Below are 20,564 nucleotides of genomic sequence, written 5' to 3' on the forward strand. Positions count from 1 at the left end.
ATCTAGGGAACATAGTCAGAGTATTATATAGTGCTGAAATGAATGTGTTGTGGTTGCAGTGATCATATGTACCCGCATGCTCTTTCTCTTTGAATGTTTATTCAGAAGTTCTCTGCAACTTCTTGCATTGTTTTTTAGCTTGTCCAGGATGTCATTTGTAGGGGTATTACCTGTAGAAAATAACATGGAATTTGTATTATACCTTATATGCAATTTGCTCTTACTTTTCTGTAATTTACAAAAACAATTAATAAAACATTTTCAATAAATGAATAATGCTCAAATGTTGTTAATTATCCAATAGAAAATATGATTTACCAAATTAAGTACATCTTTAGATACATTTATTTACCATCAGTTCCTTCCTTTACCAAGTCACCATAGGAAATAAGGAATAAGAAATATATTCATCTTTATTACGCTTAACCTTGAATACTGCTAGTTTACTTCACTGTGCACTCTAAAAATGCTGGGTTAAAAACAACCCAAGTTGAATTTGGTTGGAAAAAAATGGGTGGACAAACCCAGAAATTTCCACCTGTAAAAGTTGTGAGTTTAATATTTTATCTAGCATATCAAGATGTGCCAGAAATATACTGCTTAACAGGAATGACTAATGATTCCTGCTGAATATTACTTTTGAAAATGGTTAAAAGGCTCAACAAGACAGCATTTCACATCATGCATTTTAAGAAGTTGGACATGATAAAGCCATAAATGATTGGCCCATATCCTGATGTGTTGACTGACATGGTTAGCTGCCCATTTCGTATGACATGAACCCGGCCAGTAATGTACTTAGTCCTTACATAAAAACAACTCTCAATAAAATAATGTGGCCTACAATCAAAGAAAGTGTTCAACACAGTGGGCAACTAGGCATTGTTTTCTTTGCAAGTTGAATATGGAAAATGGTCTGGACCTATATTTTACTTTATAAAGTTTTACATTTGGATATTTTATCATATATAGACTTTTATTTACCCCCGGAGCAGTGTGGACTACATTTATAATGGATGGATGCACGCTTCAAACTCGTGGGCCCCATTCACTACCATTATAAAGCTCGGAAGGGCCAGGATATTTATTAATATAAATCTGATTATGTTCATCAGAAAGAAGAAAGTTATATACACCGAGGTTGGCTTGAGGGTGAGCAAATCATGGGTTAAATTTCATTTTAAAGTGAACTAATCATTTATGTCCACATATAATTTGAGAACCATCATCTTAAAGGCATCATGACAGTTGACAGGAGAATCCTTTTGTAATTAATCTGTGAAAAAAATAGTAAAGACATATATGAGTCTAGCACTTTTAAGTGGTAGCACATCATGAGCCCATGTGAATCCAAATTAAGCATTCAGAATATTATATATGCATGAGCAAGCAGTAAACAATGCACGCCTTTTGTTTTTACGCCAAGAATAAAATACCAAATATATGTATTCATTTGACTTTGGGAGGCTTGAATGCTTGGTCTGATAATTATTTTACATTAGGCATGTTTCCAGATTGCTTTAGACTATTCACAGAGCAAAACAAAATGTTAACATGCTGGACTAGACTAGACAGAAATGATTGGACATCCCTGATGTTAAAGCTACTGGTAATAAAGGGGACATTGAAAACGGTGGAGAAGTACAAAAATTTCAAAAGTAAGTGAGCTGTTTCCATAACTAGAGCAGCATTTCTATATTCCACTGGGACGAAGGAATCCTTGAAAACATCATCCTCCCTGAGCAGCTCTGTTCTTCAAAGAACTCTGGCTCATTGAAACTGCCTTCAGGGCCAAGTTCCGCAATTTTAATTCAGGCGAGCTCCACAAAATTTTAGATATTCCATTACATTAGCCAGTACTCTGGTACAACTTTAGTAAAGACCATGGGATTTCAAAACTGGGGTCCCAGAGGGGTGCTAATGGGTCTGTGGAAATTTTGAAAATAAAGAATCTACAAAATGTATATTAACAGTGAGAAATAATAACCAAATCTGCAAATAGTTTTAAGAGAAAACCTGAGAAATGTGTTTTTATAGTGCAAAACACAATACACAATGTAGTGCCCAGACGTTACAACTATAGCTGTCTTGCATAAGATAACTAATGTTTGCCACACATTAAATAGTATTGATGTGCTTTATACAGTCTGAACGTTTCCACACAGTTTCAGCATCTGACTGACTTAAAATGCAAATTGCAATTAGCGAATGTATCTGGCAATATAACCACTGGTTGACAAGCATTAAAAAAAAAAAGTTATGTCCTTGTCCAATCATTTTTAAAAGATGTCACTCTGTCACGCTGAAAAATGATTCCAAAATGAAATTTGAACAGATGTATCTTAACGCATTTTTAGGAAATGTTGTGTTACATATTTTTAGCCATTTATGCCATCCTCTGTGACTATTTTTGGCCAGGGACATGATGTTGCCATCGGACCAATGTCAACACAGCAAATCCGTATAACCAAACTGGACCAGTTAAATCTTTTCACCCACACACAATATTTCCAATCGCCTGGATTCCTATTGATGTGGATTTTGCTGTGATTCAGAAAAAGGGCAAATGTATTTTTGTAGGCCAAAATTCGGAAATTAGTAGCACTAATGAGGTTTTGTTTAAATGCTTGAAATGCACTGATCAGGCAGGTGAAGTGAATAACACTGATTATCTCTTCAACACAGCACCTTTTAGTGGGTGGGATATACAAGTGAACCTTTTGTGCTCAAAGTTGATGTATTAGAAGAAGGAAAAATGGGCAGGCATAAGGATTTGTGCGTTTTTGACAAGGGCCACATTGTGATGGCTAGATGACTAGGTCAGGACATCTCCAAAACTGCAGCTCTTGTGTGGTGTTCCTGGTCTGCATTGCTCAGTATCTATCAAAAGTTGTCCAAGGAAGAAATAGTGGTGAACCGGCGACAGGGTCATGGGTGGCCAAGGCTCATTAATGCACGTGGGGAGCAAAGGCTGTGTGGTCCAATCAAACAGATTAACTTCTATAGCTCAAACTGCTCAAGATAGGTTCAGATAGAAAGGTGTCAGAATACACAGTGCATCACAGTTTGTTACGCTTGTAGCTGCATAGCCACAGACCAGTCAGGGTGCCCATGCTGACCCCGGTCGAATGCCAAAAGCGCCAACAGTTCGCACGTGAACATCAGAACTTTACCACAGAGCAATGGAAGAAGGTGGCCTTGTCTGATGAATCTTTTGCATCATGTGGATGGCCGGGTGCGTGTGCATCGCTTACCTGGGGAACACATGGTACCAGCATACACTGGGAAGAAGGCTAGCCAGCATAGGCAGTGTGATGCTTTAAGCAATGTTCTGCTGGGAAACCTTGGGTCCTGCCATCCATTGACACCTTTTACTTTTAACCACCTACCTAAGCATTGTTGCAGACCATGTACACCTTTTCATGGAAACGGTATTCCCTGGTGGCTGTGGCCTCTTTAAGCAGGATAATGTGCCCTGCCACAAAGCAAAAATGGTTCAGGAATGGTTTGAGGAGCAAAAGTTTGAGGTGTTGACCTGGCTGCTAAATTCTCCAGATCTCAATCCAGTCGAGCATCTGTGGGATGTGCTGAACAAACAATTCTGATCCATGGAGGCCCCATCTCGCAACTTACAGGACTTAAAGGATCTGCTACTAAGATATCGGTAGCAGATACCACAGCACATCTTCAGGGGTCTAGTGGAGCCTCTATGGATCAGGGCTGTATCAAAACGGGGACCAAAAGGCCTATATTCCATTTATAGCCCATGTTTAGCTTTCTTTTCTGCCGCTTCAGAATCACTTATTATGTCAAAGGAGGAACTAGCCTAAGTTCAATCAAACGTTTGTCGGTCATTGAGCTTATTTGCAATAGCTGCTGCTGATTGAAAAAGTTGTTGGCCTACAAAATATCATCACTGTAGCACTCGCCAGATTACAGTAGAATTAGACGCATAATTTTCTTCTACAACCCCGTCGGTTTATTGTAACAGTGTATTTACCTGTCAGGCAGAAGAATGAAAGCAAGCTCATTAGCATCCATTTTCAAGCGTGATTCTCAACTTCCTCCAACGATGTACGCTAATATACTTGGTAAACCCAGCCTCATCAGCCAGCGATTTGATTTCGCCCTGCAACTCAGTGTTCAATCTCAAAATGAGCTTGGTCTGGTGATAGCCAGATACCGTTTCAACTATGTTTACTGTTATCTTTCTTCTTTTTCTGGCCACTTTATTTTCCGCTATCTTATTTTTTAGTACGTTTGACTGTAAGCCGTTGATGTTGAAAGATAGAAATCGTATACTTTTATCAGAACCCTTTTTATTTGACTATTTGATGCCACTTGCACATTTAACCAAGGGTTTACAAAGAAATTGAATACTCAGGATTAATTACTATCCTGGGGTTATAAATAATGAAACATGACATAGCAGAGTTATATTAAACCAAGCCGTGGACATGTAAAAAGAAAGCGTTTTCTTAACGCGAGTGAGAGGACACTCAACGGTTGAGATGTGCAGGCCTACAAGGAATGTAATTTTATTTTATACCAGCAGGGTGCAGGATTGCAAAAGAAACATATTTATCACTATTCAGTACTATGCAATCAATATGAGAAAAACGAATCAAACAAGAAGTTCAAAAGTAAAAAAAGGAAGCAGAACACGGTTTAACGGTGTTTTAATGTCAAAATCAAACTTTTACATGTCACATACCAAACTTTCAAACCATTCCAACCCCCTTTGATTTGTTATTTGTCATAACAAACGCAATGAACGCATTAACTCCATAAGAGAAAGAGAGAGAGCTTCAAATACCTCCTCTTTCACATAGCATAAAAACAGAGAAATAATAATAATAATACAAATAAAAATAAAACATTTCCTCACAGGTGCAGGATTAAAGACCGTCAACATGCCTTTCAGGTTAAAGTTCAGTGGTCATTTCTCTACAGGGTAGCAGTAAAATGGCGGATGTTCTGCAAGTACACGAGTTCAGTGTTTATCTCATAAAAAAAGTTCAAGTGAATGTTACGCTTTAGACACAATGTTATTTTGCCCTCCCCACCCCTCCCCGTTTTGCAGTAAGTGAGTTGAACTGTTAGGTAAACGTGCAGTAAAAAAAGAAGAAAGAAAAGACACGGTTTCATATACATAGTCCGTTATGCACCCCATACTGTACACTACTTACAGACTGCTGTATAACAGCATATTTAGCCTATAAACCTGGCAAAGGAAACATGCCATCTTTAGAGACAGATTCTTTTCTCAAGTCCTCCGGTTTCACAAACCCTGTATAGGCCAGTTCAACGATTTCCTCTCATCCAGGCACTGAACCGCAGGTTCTGGGCTAGTCTTTTTCAGGTAAGTTTGTGCACCAGTGCTTCCAGTAAAACCAGAAAAGCTGGACAGATTTTGGCATAGATGGACTGGAGTCCACCAGTCCCGCTCCAGACCCAAGGCTGTTCCGTGAAGTGAAAGGGATGAGTCTGCGATTCTCGTGGGAAGCCAGGAAATGCGCACGCGTCGGGTTAGGTGCGGTGAGTCTGAAAAAGGGAAAGGGCGAGAAAACAGGCTCCCCAAATGTATGGCCTTGTGAGTACAAATCGGAGCGAAGACTAAAGCTCAGCGTTGATAATGAGCCGAGGACACACACTGAATCTCAAGTTTCCTGAGAGTTGGTGAAATACATGTCACTTTGTTCTTATCAATCAGATTGTACTTACAATGCATAACAAGAGCTAAAAATGCCATTCCTAAAATCAATTTGAAAATTCCAGAGGCTTGATGAGATGCCAATTGTGGCGAAGACCTGGAAGAGGCTAACAACGACTCATTTGATTAGTTTGAACTGTAATACAGGTATTTGAACAACTACATTGTGTGTGTGTCATTTGTGGCTAAATTAAAGATCTAGCTCTCCTCTGCGACTTTTGCACACCGACCTCGCTTGGCATTCACACACACACACACACACACACACACACACACACACACACACACACACACACACACACACACACACACACACACACACACACACACACACACACACTCACACGGGCGCCTCCTAACGAGGTTGCATCCTCAGAAAAACAACAAAATCTGATTCTTATTTAACAAAATAAGCATTAGCTTATCGTCATGCAGTGTTGTCTTTAAAGAAATTTGGTTTACATATGAGCTCTACTTAAAAGGGATGAGATACAGTATATTCGTTGTTTATAGTATAGTATAGATGTATCTAAACATTGTTTAATGCCCCTGTGTATGCACTTTACACAGATGATTAAGTTATTCAAATACTCTTCAGTGTCTTATATACTAGTTGAAGATCAAGCAGGCAAAAATGCTACATCTACTTTCAAAAAACCTTTTCTTAAAAAACCCTCAGGTTTGCCAAAAATGTCTGTTTATACAGTACATACACACTTGTACACACACATCTGCACTAAATGGATATAGACATGTATCTCCGTGTGTGTGCGTATGTTTTTGTGCTGTGCACAGAGCATGTGTCGCATGATTTAATTGGCTGATTTAAACTCTGAGGTCTGATGAGATGGTAATTTAACAGTCAATGTGATAATTGTTCCATTACAGAATAGCAAAGAATTCCATTCGAAAGGTCTGAAGCACTAACGAGAGCTGTATTATATTCCCATATTTGTTTAAAAAAAGGGAAAACGAGTAGTTTTACAAATGATAAAAATGGATGACTGGATTTTCTGGTCTTATTTTTCTCAAAAAGTCTGAGATGAAAGCATTTACATGACTAGTGTGACTAATTAAATAACTACCGGCTCAGCAACAGGAAACTAGTTAGATTAAAATATGATTGGTTAGGATTCCCTTTTTCCTGATGCTACATGGTTTTATCTCCATAATGTGCCACAATCGCATCCATGTTTGTGGTCTGTAACCGGATTTTGTCCATCAATCCCCACATCGCCCCCTGTCTGCGGGAGCCCTAACATGCAAGTCTTGGCCATTGACAAAGTCCAACCAAGTTTATGAAAGGATAAACGATGATTCACTTTTTTTTTTTTCTCCTCAACTTTGATATTTTGCATCCAGAGAAATGAACTGATGATGACTTTTTTGGCAAGGAGAAGATGCCTGTTTTGAACAGGTATGCACTAGTCTCTTGATGATCCTCCTGCTCCGATGCAGTGAAGTTTTCTCAGGCCGGTCCCGTGGCGTGAGGGCTGGCTGGAGCTCACAGGTACACTTCTCTGCGAGAAAGAGTGAGGCACGAGGTGGTCTTATAGTCGCCCCCCGTCCTCGTAAGCGGTATGACCTCTGGGGGGTGTGAGTCTTCTTCTTCCAGACGGCGGCCAAAGCCGGCGCTGCTGAACGTGTCGTAGGACGCAGAGGTCATTTTACGGTTCAGGAGATTACGGTTGTGGTCGCCCATGTTCCTGTTCCGGTCCCGGCGGCTGAGCGTTCCAAGTGGATCCCCGTTTGCAAGCGAATCCCGGACCTCCTCGCTTCCTCCGCTGCTCTTATCCGTACCACCATCTCCGTCTTCCTCCCGGTCGCTGTCGTCCTCCGTGTTGTTGTTGTTATCGCCGGGCGAGGCGAAGGTGGACAGTTGGGGTTGTTCCATGCGCCTCCGCGGTGACGGTTGCACGGGCATCCAGCAGGTGTCAGAGTGACCAAACTCATCACACTCTCGCGTGCACTTTCCTGTCAGAGCCACGTCAGGGAGCTGCCTGGGGTCTGAGGAACAGAGAAAGAGACTCTTTTAGGATATCCTGTCAGGGTACTGTGTCAACTGAAATATGCATAGGTCATAGTTCAAATTATTTTGTTCAGACTGTCAAGTTTTAGACACTCATGATGTCCCTGGAGAATGAATGACTGTCTATCTATGGTGGCGTCCAAAGGTCTGGGACCATGTTCATGTCAGCTTGAGTATTGCTGTAATTTACTGCTTTAAACAAAGGAGGACAGACCGAATATAAGAACATGTTAAAAAGGTAATCTTTCAATTGCTGGAAATATAATTTGTACTGATAATAATATGGTATAAAATTAGAAAGATATCACTGGTCTTTTGAACCTAATTTTTCACTGTAAAAATGTAATTTCAGTTGTAAAATACTGTTCCAATGTTCTAAAACCTGTTAATTGATTAATGACAATTTCCCTTTTAATGTATGGTGAAAAGAGATCTTACAGGGCATTTTAAACCATTTTACAGTAAAATACTGTACTTCAGATTTCGGAAGTAAAAATTAACTACAGTCATATTATAATTTACAGTGGAAATGATATTCGCACAGTTCCCTTCATGAGACTTTATATTTGATGGTATTTTATTTAAACAGCTTTGTTTCTTGTTAGTTTTTGTTATCAAATATGTTCTTTAGGGTTCTGTTACATCTTAGGTTGTTTCATATTTATTACTTTATTTTAGTGTAATATCATGATGGATTTTTGTATTTGTGTGCATGACACAAAATATTATTAAAAACATAATCCTTGTTTTATCATAATAATATAGCTACAGTATATATGATTGATTAATCTTCATACAGCTCTAGTGCTTCTGTAATTAAAGTGATAGTTCACCCAAAAATGAAATTTCTGTTGTCATATACTCACCCTCATGCCATTCAAAACCTGTATGACTTGCGTTTCTTCTGTGGAACATAAAAAAATATATTTTGAGAAATGTCTCAGTATGTTTTGTCCATACAATTAAAAGTCAATGGTAGCCAACATTCTTCCAAATATCTTCTTTTGAATTTTCAGTTTTGGGTGAACTATCCCTTTAATGCGAAATAAGGGGGAAAAATTACACTTTTGAAATTCAAAGGTCTCAGACCTTTCCCACAGATGACTTTTTACCATTTTCCACATGCTCCTCCTCGCCTACGCTCCCTTCTGGTGTTGTCCTTTCATATCCGTCCTCAGGCAGCGGTAAAGATCCTAGTCTGGGTCCAGAAGAGCTCTTGCTGCTCGGGGTCTCTGAGTCCTCCACCCCACTATCATAGCAGCCTTGATCAGGAGCTTGACTCACCACAGAAAATGTCACTCTTCTGAGGGGCTGCGGAGAGACACAGAGAGACATGGGATTAAAACACGATAGGTGACAGTATGTCAATAAGGATTATCTGTATAAGACATTTGACTGATCTGATTTCACAGCGATCTCTCATTGAGACTGTAGATAAATAACAGGTTTTTGAACAAGTACGGTATCATTACACCAAGGAATGAACAGTATGCATGGCACCTTATTATCACAAAGACTGGAGGGTTCTTAATTAACCACATCACCCTGTATAGCAACACCCTGGCAACCATCCAGCATTATATTATTGTTATTCATATACTGTCATGGTTGTTATTAATATTTTTAATTTGCTTTTATTTATTTTTTTGGTCACACTTTAGATTAGGCTCCAATTTTAACTTTGAACTATTAACTACGGCTTCTGCTTCAATAAACTCCTGAATTACTGCTTCGTAGTTAGTAAGGTAGTTGTTAAAGGGGTCCTATTATGCCCCTTTAAAGATGTTAAATAAGTATGTGATCTCCCCAGAGTGTGTCTGTGAAGATTATTTTTTATAACATGTTAAAATTGTCATTTTGGAGGATCAGCAAAAATGCGGCATTTTTTGTGTCCCTTTAAATGCAAATTAGATGCTGCTGCCGGCCCCTTTGCAGGAAGAGGGTGGAGCTTCAAAAGCTCGAGTTAGCAGCTCCGGTTACCTCACGCAGACACAACACTGAAAATGTCAGAAACTGTTTGGCCTTTTATGTTCAAACCAGAGTCGGACAATGATGGAGAGACTCGGGAAGAAGTGACAACATGTAGAATGCAACAATATTTTTTCTGAATGATTAGTTGATTCATTTATGTAGTTGATGTGGAGTTCCTATCCTCAGGTCATTGATTAGCATATTCTGTCATGGTATTCTATAAATCGTTCATGTGGGAATTGTTGTAAGATATGTTGTCATCTTGCTTTTATGACATGCTATTGCACTTGTGTTACATACTGCATTGCAATAAATGTGAAAAGACCGACAGCTTTAGCAGACTCCCAAATGTACCACAACAACTCTTACTCTTCTCTTTTGACATGAAAATCTTTGGTTCATTTCTTCCGTTCAGTCTGTTGAGGTCAGAACATACTGGAGACCTGCTTTATAGCAGAAATCGAAGTTGTAATTCTAATCGAAAGCATAACTGACACTGTTCTGTTATGTTTAATCTTGCAATGCTTGCTATCTATTGCATTAAGTGCTATAACAAATAAAGATGACGTGACTTGACTTTACTGCAGAACTGCAGAGCTCATGCAAATCACTATCCGATGTCTGTCCACTGTTTTCTCACCGCTTCCTTTTTTGTTATCAAGAGAAAAGTGTGAATATACCGCTGCGTGAAAACATATATAACCTTAATTTTCCTCATAAGCGATTAACAAATATTAACTTTGCCATAAGTATATAAGGGCCTTTAGTTTCGTATTTCGTATTGCTATCAACATTTTGTATTGTCATTTACTTTAAAGGGAAATTTCACCCAAAAATGTAAAATTCATGTTTATCTGCTTACCCCCAAGGCATCCAAGATGTATAGGTGTTTTTGTTTCTTGAGTAGAACACAAATGAAGATTTTTAACTCCAACCGTTGCCGTATAATACATGTCATTGGGGTGTTTTCTATGACAGTCACTATGCGATTAAAAACACACACATACGACCGATTGATGTCAAGAAAGACAAGAAACGATCGGTTTCTGCGAGAAACCAAACAGTATTTTTGTTATTTTTGTGTCGCCATGAGCCACAGGGTTTAATATGGATTCGTATGTGTGTGTGTTTTTTTCTCTCATTGTGACTCTCATAGCAAATAAACCATTGACATGCATTATACAAGCAACGGTTGGAGTTTAAAATCTTCATTTGTGTTCTACTGAAGAAACAAACACGACTACATCTTGGATGCCCTGGGGGTAAGCAGATAAACATTACATTTTTCTTTTTGGGTGAACTAACCTTTAAGTTATTCATCTAGTATTAATTTTTTATTGTATTTCAGCTTTATTGCAGTTAACAAAATGTTTGTGATAGTTTTAGCTTTAGTTAACACTAGCAGCATGGCGAGTGAGTTTAGTATGGGAAAGCACCACTTACATTTCCTTCAGAAAATGTAAAAAATCTAGTTGAACATATAATAATAAACAACACCTTTTAGTATACCCTGTGGGATATTTTATAGCATGTGTTTTATGGCCTCATCTATGGGTATGACTCCATCTCCCCAACCGAATCTCACACCAGCAAATCAGCACATTCAATGTCTCCAACAAATTCATAAAGTCCAGTGCAGGCTGTTTGAAACCGAAGGAAGTCTAGCCAACCAAATGAGTCCCACATTGTCCCTTCATTGTCTGCCGGAGCGATGACTGACAGCTGTTAGGAGAACTGCCTTACGAGAAGCACATTTATATGCTCCGGTGTCTGCCTTAATCAAGACAATGCGAACAGGGCGAGAGAACGGGAGCGAGAGAGCGCGCTAAATGAACACAGTAATTAACTGATGGTTTCATTTTTCACTGGGGGGAAGTGGAATCGTAACGGCGAGGGGAGAGAGTGATGAATCAGTCTTTATGGGTGTCAGGTGTCAAATGTAGCAAACGACAAATGAACATTAATAGAACAAATCATCTGTTTTGTCTGCGAGCTGATGTCTGACACTTGAGAGGTTTAGCGGGACAACAAGCCACATCTGGCCACATCTTTTACAAAAACAAAAAGACTGAACATTTAGCTTTTACTGTGTCAAGTATTCTGCATATAGCATCATTATAAAATGATTATATGCTGTTTCAAGAGCATGATGCGTAATAATTTGATGGTAATGATTACAGTCATTCCTAGAAGATCCTTGAATCTTTAATATTGTCTTTGTACCTTCCTCTATTGTTCACTTTTCTCTGTGTGCATCTCTGGAGGCCCATAAAAAGATACGCACACACACACTTTACTCAGCTTTATGTTGAGCCAATCAATGCAGTGCCCTTGACCCTTGCTGTAAGTCTCCGTGGAACGCTGTTTTATTGACCCATAATCCCCACCATCGTTTACTAACTCCACTCCTCACTTTTCTCGGAATGTCTGCCTTTCAATTAAGAGTGGGGATCTCCTAGGGTCTAACGCAGACATTGAGCACAGCTCTACCGTACGCTAGAGACCGGGAAACATTGTGCAGTTACTGATGCATTATATAAGTGGTTTCTCAACTGGTGTGTAGCGACCCAGAAATGGGTTGCAGGTCTTTAATAAACAGCAGAGGAAAGCAATGCTGCATGGAAATCATAAAATGCAACTAAACAATGAATCATGAACCGCCTTATGGCTTTCACTGGTGACATCAGCATTTACATTTATGCATTTGGCAGACGCGTTTATCTGATGCGACTTGCATTGCAGTCAAGGTACATTTTATCAGCTCAGGCATTCCCTATAGGAATCAGTGACTTTGTAAGGGTTCTAAAAAATGGGGGGCCCAAAGTTTGTGTTTTCCATTTATATTTTGTCTATTGAATTTATAAATAATTTAAAGGTAGGGTAGGTAAGAATTATCTAAAAACACTTTTGTCCGAATTTGTTTATTCTTTCTTTATATGTCAATACATAATTAAAATGTAAGTACTCTGAAAAAGAGAGTATAAAAATCGAGTGACTCTAGACTTTTTAATCTGCAATAAACACTGCTCATTATTTTCGTTCGGGACTAAACAAGTGATTGGCTTGGGCGACTGTCACTCTCTCGCTACCATGGCTACCACCGCTTTCGCTACAGGATCTGCCCACATGTGCGCAGCACGAAACCTAGGAAGAGCAAAATTATACTGAGGTAATTCTAGCAGAGAAAGAGCATTCAAAATTCACAGTGCCGGGTTTTGCAGTCAGCGAAGTCAAACAATGCAAAAAAAGGAAGACAGTAAAAGAAAAGGCAATGCACAAAAAGTCTGGATAAACAAAGAAATCAAACACGAGTAAATATCGGTGTGGCTTTCCAACGATGGCGAGAACTAAGGGAGCTCAAGGGGCTGAAAAGCGACTCCTTGCTGGCTGTATTTCTGCTGGACAGGTAATCTTTCATTTTGATTGTACATTTTTTTGGTTTATGTTTTCATGAAGCATGTATCACTAACACACGTAGCTACCTAATATAGCTAACATAACATTAATTAGCATAAAGTTACAATGTTATACACTTAGCCATTAGTAGAGATGATAAATACTCAATATTCTTTGCTGAAGTTGATCGCTGTCGTGTTGAATTTCGCAAAATTTACCTTTAGATAATAAAATGCATGTGTAAAAGCTAGTACACCGCATCCAGGAACTTTTTTTAGAACTAAGTTAGCTTTAGCTACCCTCTGTCTAAACTCTGTTACCATGTTCACCGGGAACTTTACCTGCACGTTTATTTCTGCCATTGGTTTGTTTTTATATTCATCATGGAAACTCTTACATGCAAAACATTGTATATGTTATGAATCTTGCACACAATTCATCTTCATCACAGTATAACTGATGTTTCAATGCTAAAACATGTTTAAGTTAAAGCAACCATTTATTTTGGAGGGTTGTAGTGAAGATATTTCAGTTTCTGAGTTTGAACTCTCGAAGATCATCATATAATAAGACAGCAGAAACACCATAAATGTCATACATGTTCTATGTAGGTATGTAATATTGTAGATTAAACTGCACCATTCATTCATGCAGAGAACTTTATATTTTTGGTGGTTTAATATACATCCACGCTAGTCAATTTCAGGATTTGATTAAGTATACAGTCCTATTTTTTTATTTATTCACCCAAATGTAATGTTATACAGTAAATTCCAACATTATGACTGTATTCTGTGATACTGTCTGTGTTTTTCATGTCACAGAAATGTGCTGTTTGAAGGATTGCATGTCAAGGCCGCACTTCCAATCAAATTACTGCTACATTATTTTGGCCCGAATTCATGTTAATTAAGTGAAACCAGCTGCTTTATATGAGAACTGTACATGGTTGACTCATTTGACTGTATGAGGGTGGATCTAGAGGCTCAATAACATGGGTGGGATTATAAGCCTGTTTGCTGCATTGTCTTATCGACACAGTGGAACCAATCAGATTACGGCGGATTTCATGTTGAATTGCCAAGCACTGCTGGCTTACGTTTTGCCACTGTATACCGATTACTCAAGCCCACATTTACACTAATGGCTGCATTTGATTTGTTTTATGAAGATTTATTAAGTTCATATTTAAGAATGATATCTGTACTTAAATCAGTAGCTAAATAACATATAGCTCATGAAGAACATTATAGAACATCATTATATCCACACAATTGTCTGCAGGGTTTCTAAACAAATTACAATGAATTGAGTATCACCATCTCATTTTTGAGGTTTCATAAGTAATGTTGTCATAGGTTATTCTAAAAGCTCTAGATTCGAATTTAGTTGACTATTTAGCTTCTTTGGCTGAGAAACAGTATAATCAGCCCTATCATGAGTGCGAGAAAGTATCTACTGTTCTTTTGAACTTTCAATTCAAATAATAATCCAGAAAAAAAAGCAATCACATATTAATTAGTGCTGGGCAATCATCATACACACACACACACACACACACACACACACATATATATATATATATATATATATATATATATATATATATATATATATATATATATATATATATATATATATATATATATATATATATATATATATATATATATATATATATATTGTACACTGTAAAAGAAAAATAATGGCTCCAATTGAAAATGTATAGTCACTGATCACATCTAAATTTTTCCATTGGCCAAATTGAAATTCTGTGAATTGATGCAATTTAATTCACAAAAATTCAATTTGGCTAACTAAAAATTTTTGATGTGATCAGTCACTTAAAGGTGCACTATGCAACATTGTGCCATACAATGGAGGGCGCCTATTCTAAACAAAGGTGTATTTTGATGACGCCAAGTGTGAGCGCAGTATTTTGGGACATGTGGTCTTGACCTCACAGCCGGTGGAAAATAGGGCTCGGGCAGAAATCATGTTCATGGATGCGGTTATTAACGTTACTGTAGTATAAAGCAGAGCAGGAGCGAGTGTTGTAGAGCTGAGCACGGCCTCTGGAGCGATTGTTAAACAAACACACAGTTCGCGAGCACCGGGACTTTTATTATGACAGGACGGGACACAGTCGCAGGGCGCCCGCACTTCCGCGTTTCCGGTCATGATTATGAGGTAACGCAGCTCTGTTTATCATATTAGAAACATTTAAGTGTGTTTAAAATGATGTTATGACATTACTCTGTGCATTCGCTCGTTGCTGTGACATGTTCTACTGCTAAGAGAAAAGCGCTTCTGCAGAATAAAACCGAGGGTAGCGCTGATATGACGCGGTTGACAGGTGACTCGCTCAAACGCTATGCAGACACGTCCCGGTCATTAGTTAAAATAGCAATTTTCTCACAATTTACAAATAGTTGGAAACATTTGGGATATTGTAAGTACTCAACTGAACAAAATATATAACACTGGCCTAGTGTTTTTTGGATATTTTACTGCAAAAATACTACATTGTGCACCTTTAAACATTTTCAACTGGAGACCTTATTTTTTTTGCAGTGTAAACACAAACTTATATTCAAACTTATTAATCGATTGCCCAGCACTAATATTAATACATAGAAATGTTTCTTTAACACCAAATCAGCATATTCGGAAGGACCATGTGACACTGAAGTAATAGCTGCTGAAATTTTTATTATTAATAAAAATAATATATATTATTATTATTATTATTATTATTATTATTATTATTATTATTATTTTTATTATTATTATTAATAATAATAATAATAATTATTATTATTATTAATATCAAATAAATGCAGCCTTGGTGAGCATAAGAGATTTCATTCAAAAACATTTAAAAAATTGTACTAACCCAAAACTTCTAAATGGTAGTGTACATCTGAAACCAAACCTATACACAAATAAGGAATAACATGAAACTCTGTTCTCTTCTGAGCCATAAATGAGTAATATAATGTTCCTCTGGGCTCTTTAATATGCATAAGTTGCATATTTAGAAGCTGCACCTGTACTGCACATCATGTCAAACCGGAAAAATAGGATGTTTTTAAGTATAATCATTTGAGTTTCTACAGTTGGATCACACATACTATGCCATATTGTCGCAATATGATGGCATAACGTTTGCGTGGGAGACAGAAACAGAGAATGCGTCACTCACAGAGGTTAAGCTTTTGGCTTTGCGGTTGTTTGTGTTTGTGAGAGAAGAGTTTGGCTAAAGACACAGAGGTTTGGCTGTGTGAATGTGCGTGAAAAGCAGAGTCTGGCGAAAGTCACAAAGGTTGGGCTCTTGGATGTTTGTGTGTGTGTGTGTGTTTGGGTCTTGGCTGGGGTCCAGTCAGTGCACCAGCAGCAGAAACAGAGCTGATAGAATATTAATGGACTTTGACGGCAAACATTAAAAACCAACCCTTTAATCTGACACAGGCCATTTCCTTTCCCTTTCCAGCATGACACCCAACTGTGTCTGTGTATGTTTACTGATGTGACTGTCTGTTAAACCAGATGTGCATCACCGCCTGCCTGCCTTTGTGTGTGTGTGTCCACATCTACAGCGGTGTGCATGCACATCTAACAGTCTTGTTTGCGAGGTTTCAGACCCAAGTGTGTGTATGTGTGTCTGCTTTCCGCAGTCATCAACATAATTAGAGAGAAACACTCTTACCTGACGGCTCAAAGGAAATTAACGAGGCCTGATTAATTAGTGCTTAGCCTCTCCTCTGCGTTCCATGACTCTGCATATTGAAAGGGCATGCCGCATACAATGAATAATTCAGGCGAGCTGATTTGGATATGGATCTATAGTGTGTTCCAACTATAAGCACATTCAATTAGTGACATCGCTCAAACAGCACAGAAGAGCCCCTCAAGCCTCCGCCATTAACTGAGAATAAGCTTTACTCACGATTACTGTGCACAAACTGTCCTGTTAACTATTGCTTATTTGTAAATAATTATACTTTTTCTATTTCATTAATATTATTCTCTAGTCTGTTCTGTTCTCAATTTGTAGAAAAGTCACGAACTTATTCTCTCCACCATCTCAACTGTTTCTCCTAGAAAGCAAAAGTTCTCAACAATATCTCAGAATGTGCTCAGATTTGCCAAGTTCAAAGTCTCTAATCATAACCCAAGGATTTCAAACATTTCTCATTCATTTTTTTAAATAAGACTTAGACCTCCGGGGAATAGTTTAACAAAAAACGAATTCTCTGTAATATTCAAAGAGAACCAATGGCATGCTGCATGTTTACTTGTGGTGTTTTGTTTACTGGTGTTTTTCAATGATTTTTATTCAGTGAATGAATCATGCTGACTCACTTTGTTCAAAGAAGACTCTCTCTTATGAATCGCATGACTGCTTTACCTCGCCTCAAAGACTGACTACTGAATAAGAAAATGGCGTTCAAGTGTGGGTTAAGAGCCTATTAGTGTTTGGAAATATGAGAACAGGCTTGAAAGTTGTCAAAAACTATGGAACCGCAGGGTCATTGGTGGGAAAAAAAAGGGCTTGGGGGGAGCATTTCAGCAAAAGTATATTATGTTGCTTTTTGCATGTTTAATGACACTGTCAAAGTGAAATTTAAAGTGGCGCTTATAGTGTGTTGATATATATATATATATATATATATATATATATATATATATATATATATATATATATATATATATAGTATAACAGATGAACGTGAATGTTACAACATTTTATTATGATGGTTGTTGTGCCCATCAGGGTAGTCTGGAAATAAAATAAAAATATGTCTGGTGATTGGCGTTAAATGTTAACTAACTAACTAACTAACTAACTAACTAACTAACTAACTAACTAACTAACTAACTAACTAACTAACTAACTAACTAACTAACTAACTAACTAACTAACTAACTAACTAACTAACTAACTAACGGCTCGTTTCCACCGAGGGGTATGGTTTATATGATTTAGGGAGCTAAACCCTGATCCGGCTTGCGTTTTCACCGTCAACAGCACCCGTACTTGATAAGCGTGGTGCAGCTCGATGTAATTCTTACGTGAACAAGAAAGCAACAGTAAACAACAATGGACGACATACAGCAGATCTTGTTCTTGCTTCTCGGCTGTTGTCCCAAGAAGAAGACATGCTTTGTTTGAGTCAAGGCTGCAAGGAAAAACACAGCTGAAAAGCACACGCAAGTGACGATTCTCTGTCAACCAATCAACGTTCTGCAGTGAGTCTAGCTCCACCCTGTAGAACCTGGACTACTGTGCTACACTCCAAAAAATAATATTTATGATGCTTTTCACTTTATTAATCTTGATTTAACACCATTACATTAGGTTTCTGGTTCAAATGTAATTGCTCCATGTTATATTAACTTAAAACCATTACTCTTTGACATAACTTGATTTTTTTATTTTCAAATAACACGTTTATATAAAGTAACTCAAACAAACAGGACATTCACTTCCCATCATGCTTTGCAAAGGGGCTGAATTCAGAGAGTAAATGTTTAAATAAAGTGCTTTTTTGTGTGCTTTTTTTTAACAAGGTGAGAAAATGGAGAATCTTTTTAATGTGTAATGTTCTGTTATGTTGGTATTAAAATGTTTGTGTTATGTTAGTGTTTTTGGAAGTTACTATTGTGGTGAAGTGTAGAGCATGTGCTTGGGGTGAGGACCTGATAATAACATATACATTTGTTTTAATAATAAAAAATAAATATTTTGGGCATTCCATGGATGTAACAAAACCAATAAGATTCTGTAAAAGATTTTCTTGATAACATTTGTACATTTGTAATTGAACTGGATTACTTGTTATGTTTTTTTTTTATATTAATTTTAGAATAATTGATTTTAATAGTTTTGGACAAAATTAAGAATGTTAACCCGATTCAACTAAATTGCATTGAATTAACCTTACATTAAAAAATAATAATAATAAAAAAAAAAACACAAACAAAGTTTACTAAAATAAACAATGTTAATTAAATTCAATATAACTCAGTTACATAGAACCTGTTGACATACAATAAAAGTGAAAACTACGTATACGTTTTTTGAGTGTAGATAACCCAACAGAAGGGTGCTAAAAGTGGTACAGTACGGTTCGGAATTAGATAGGGGTGTCCCCGACTAAGGATTTACACATTCGAATCAGAGTTGTCGGATCTCTCTATGGTCGACTGATAGTCGAATCATCTATGTGTGTGTGAATAGGTTGGGAGGTGCACGACACTAGTCAGCAGGAGGCTAAAACTATTTATATTTTCCTTTACACACTGCACACAGCAACAACCTTTAATAATTTTCTTATTTAGGTTTAAAAAAAAGGTAATGTGGTAAACATTCGTAAAATGTTTTTTCATAACAAGTTAAAGCCCCGATCGAAATACAGAACACAAATATATAAAAGAACATTTTGATAAATAGACCTAAAAAAGAGGAAAAGAACACTTTGAGTGCGTTTACATGCATGTTCTTAAGCCGATTATGCCTAAAGGGGGTCGCACACCGACGCGCACATTATATACATGCAAGCTCAATTTTGAATCGACTTCTGACAGAAGAGCTGCACAATGAGTGTATCATGTAGCACAGGGTAAAATCAATATATACATTGAGGATTTGAGGGAAATATAATCTAAATTTAATGTAAAACCTTATGATGGCGTGGAAGGATTTTAAACAACTTTCTGAGTCACCACGGACAGGTGCAGAATGCCGCTGTGTTCGTATTTCAAATGATGTAAAGCTCAGCGCCCTTAAAGGGGGGGGGGGGGGGGGGGCGTGAAGCTCAGCGCTGTGCCACCTTTTTAAAACATTGAGCACCCCCATATTGCCAAAACGGTATGATCCTCGTTTCATAACACCCACGAAGATTCGACCATGAGATTTGTGGTCGAATCCGGCTCCACATATCGATGCATCCAATCTTCAACTTATGGGTCCTGCACACTGTGCGATTTTCAAAATCCTTTGCGAATGTCCCTTGTCAGACTGTATGAACATGATCCCCGTGTCACACTGTAAGATCTCAGTTGCCATTAATGTCAGACTGCACGATAGTTTAGGCTCGCTAAAAAAGGACGCGCGCAAGAAATCTCACCCGGAGCTTTATATCATCAATGAATGACGCGTTGGGTGACAGTGAGCTGCATTACACGCGGGAATGAAATGCTGGCTACAAATAAATCTCTAGCTCTCGTTTTGGTCATAGTTTGTCTTGAAAAACGGAGATATTTGACTGTTGTCGTAGGAGAAGTCACACTGCAGGATTCTGTGCCAAATCTTCTGACACTGCCAGAATTTCGTCTGAGGTAAAATTTGATCGCAGCGGTCATTAATCGGCCGCCGGTGAACATGTCAAACTAACGACCAAAGACGTCAGATTTTAGCCTAGGATCTGAGGAATCTTTTAGGATTTCCTA

The 20,564-nt window shown here is 37.9% G+C and overlaps 1 protein-coding gene across 2 annotated transcripts in view; it reads right to left on the reverse strand.

Moving 5' to 3' along the window:
* Positions 1-4,662: 4,662 nt before the first annotated feature.
* The window catches only part of pcdh7a (protocadherin 7a), a 44,531-nt gene continuing 28,629 nt past the window's right edge, over positions 4,663-20,564 (reverse strand). Inside the window, exons 3-5 of one of the 2 annotated variants that reach the window (XM_067441940.1) lie at positions 8,855-9,053; positions 8,609-8,646; positions 7,557-7,720 (exon numbers count right to left, since the gene is read on the reverse strand). In XM_067441940.1, coding sequence (XP_067298041.1) covers positions 7,691-7,720; positions 8,609-8,646; positions 8,855-9,053 — 267 coding nt within the window. In that variant the 3' untranslated portion in view covers positions 7,557-7,690. Of the gene's footprint in view, positions 7,721-8,608; positions 8,647-8,854; positions 9,054-20,564 lie in introns of both variants that reach the window. The other variant, XM_067441939.1, reaches the window with a different exon arrangement.

The sequence above is a fragment of the Pseudorasbora parva genome, chromosome 4, assembly GCF_024679245.1.
Source record: "Pseudorasbora parva isolate DD20220531a chromosome 4, ASM2467924v1, whole genome shotgun sequence".
Classification (NCBI taxonomy): Eukaryota; Metazoa; Chordata; class Actinopteri; order Cypriniformes; family Gobionidae; genus Pseudorasbora; species Pseudorasbora parva.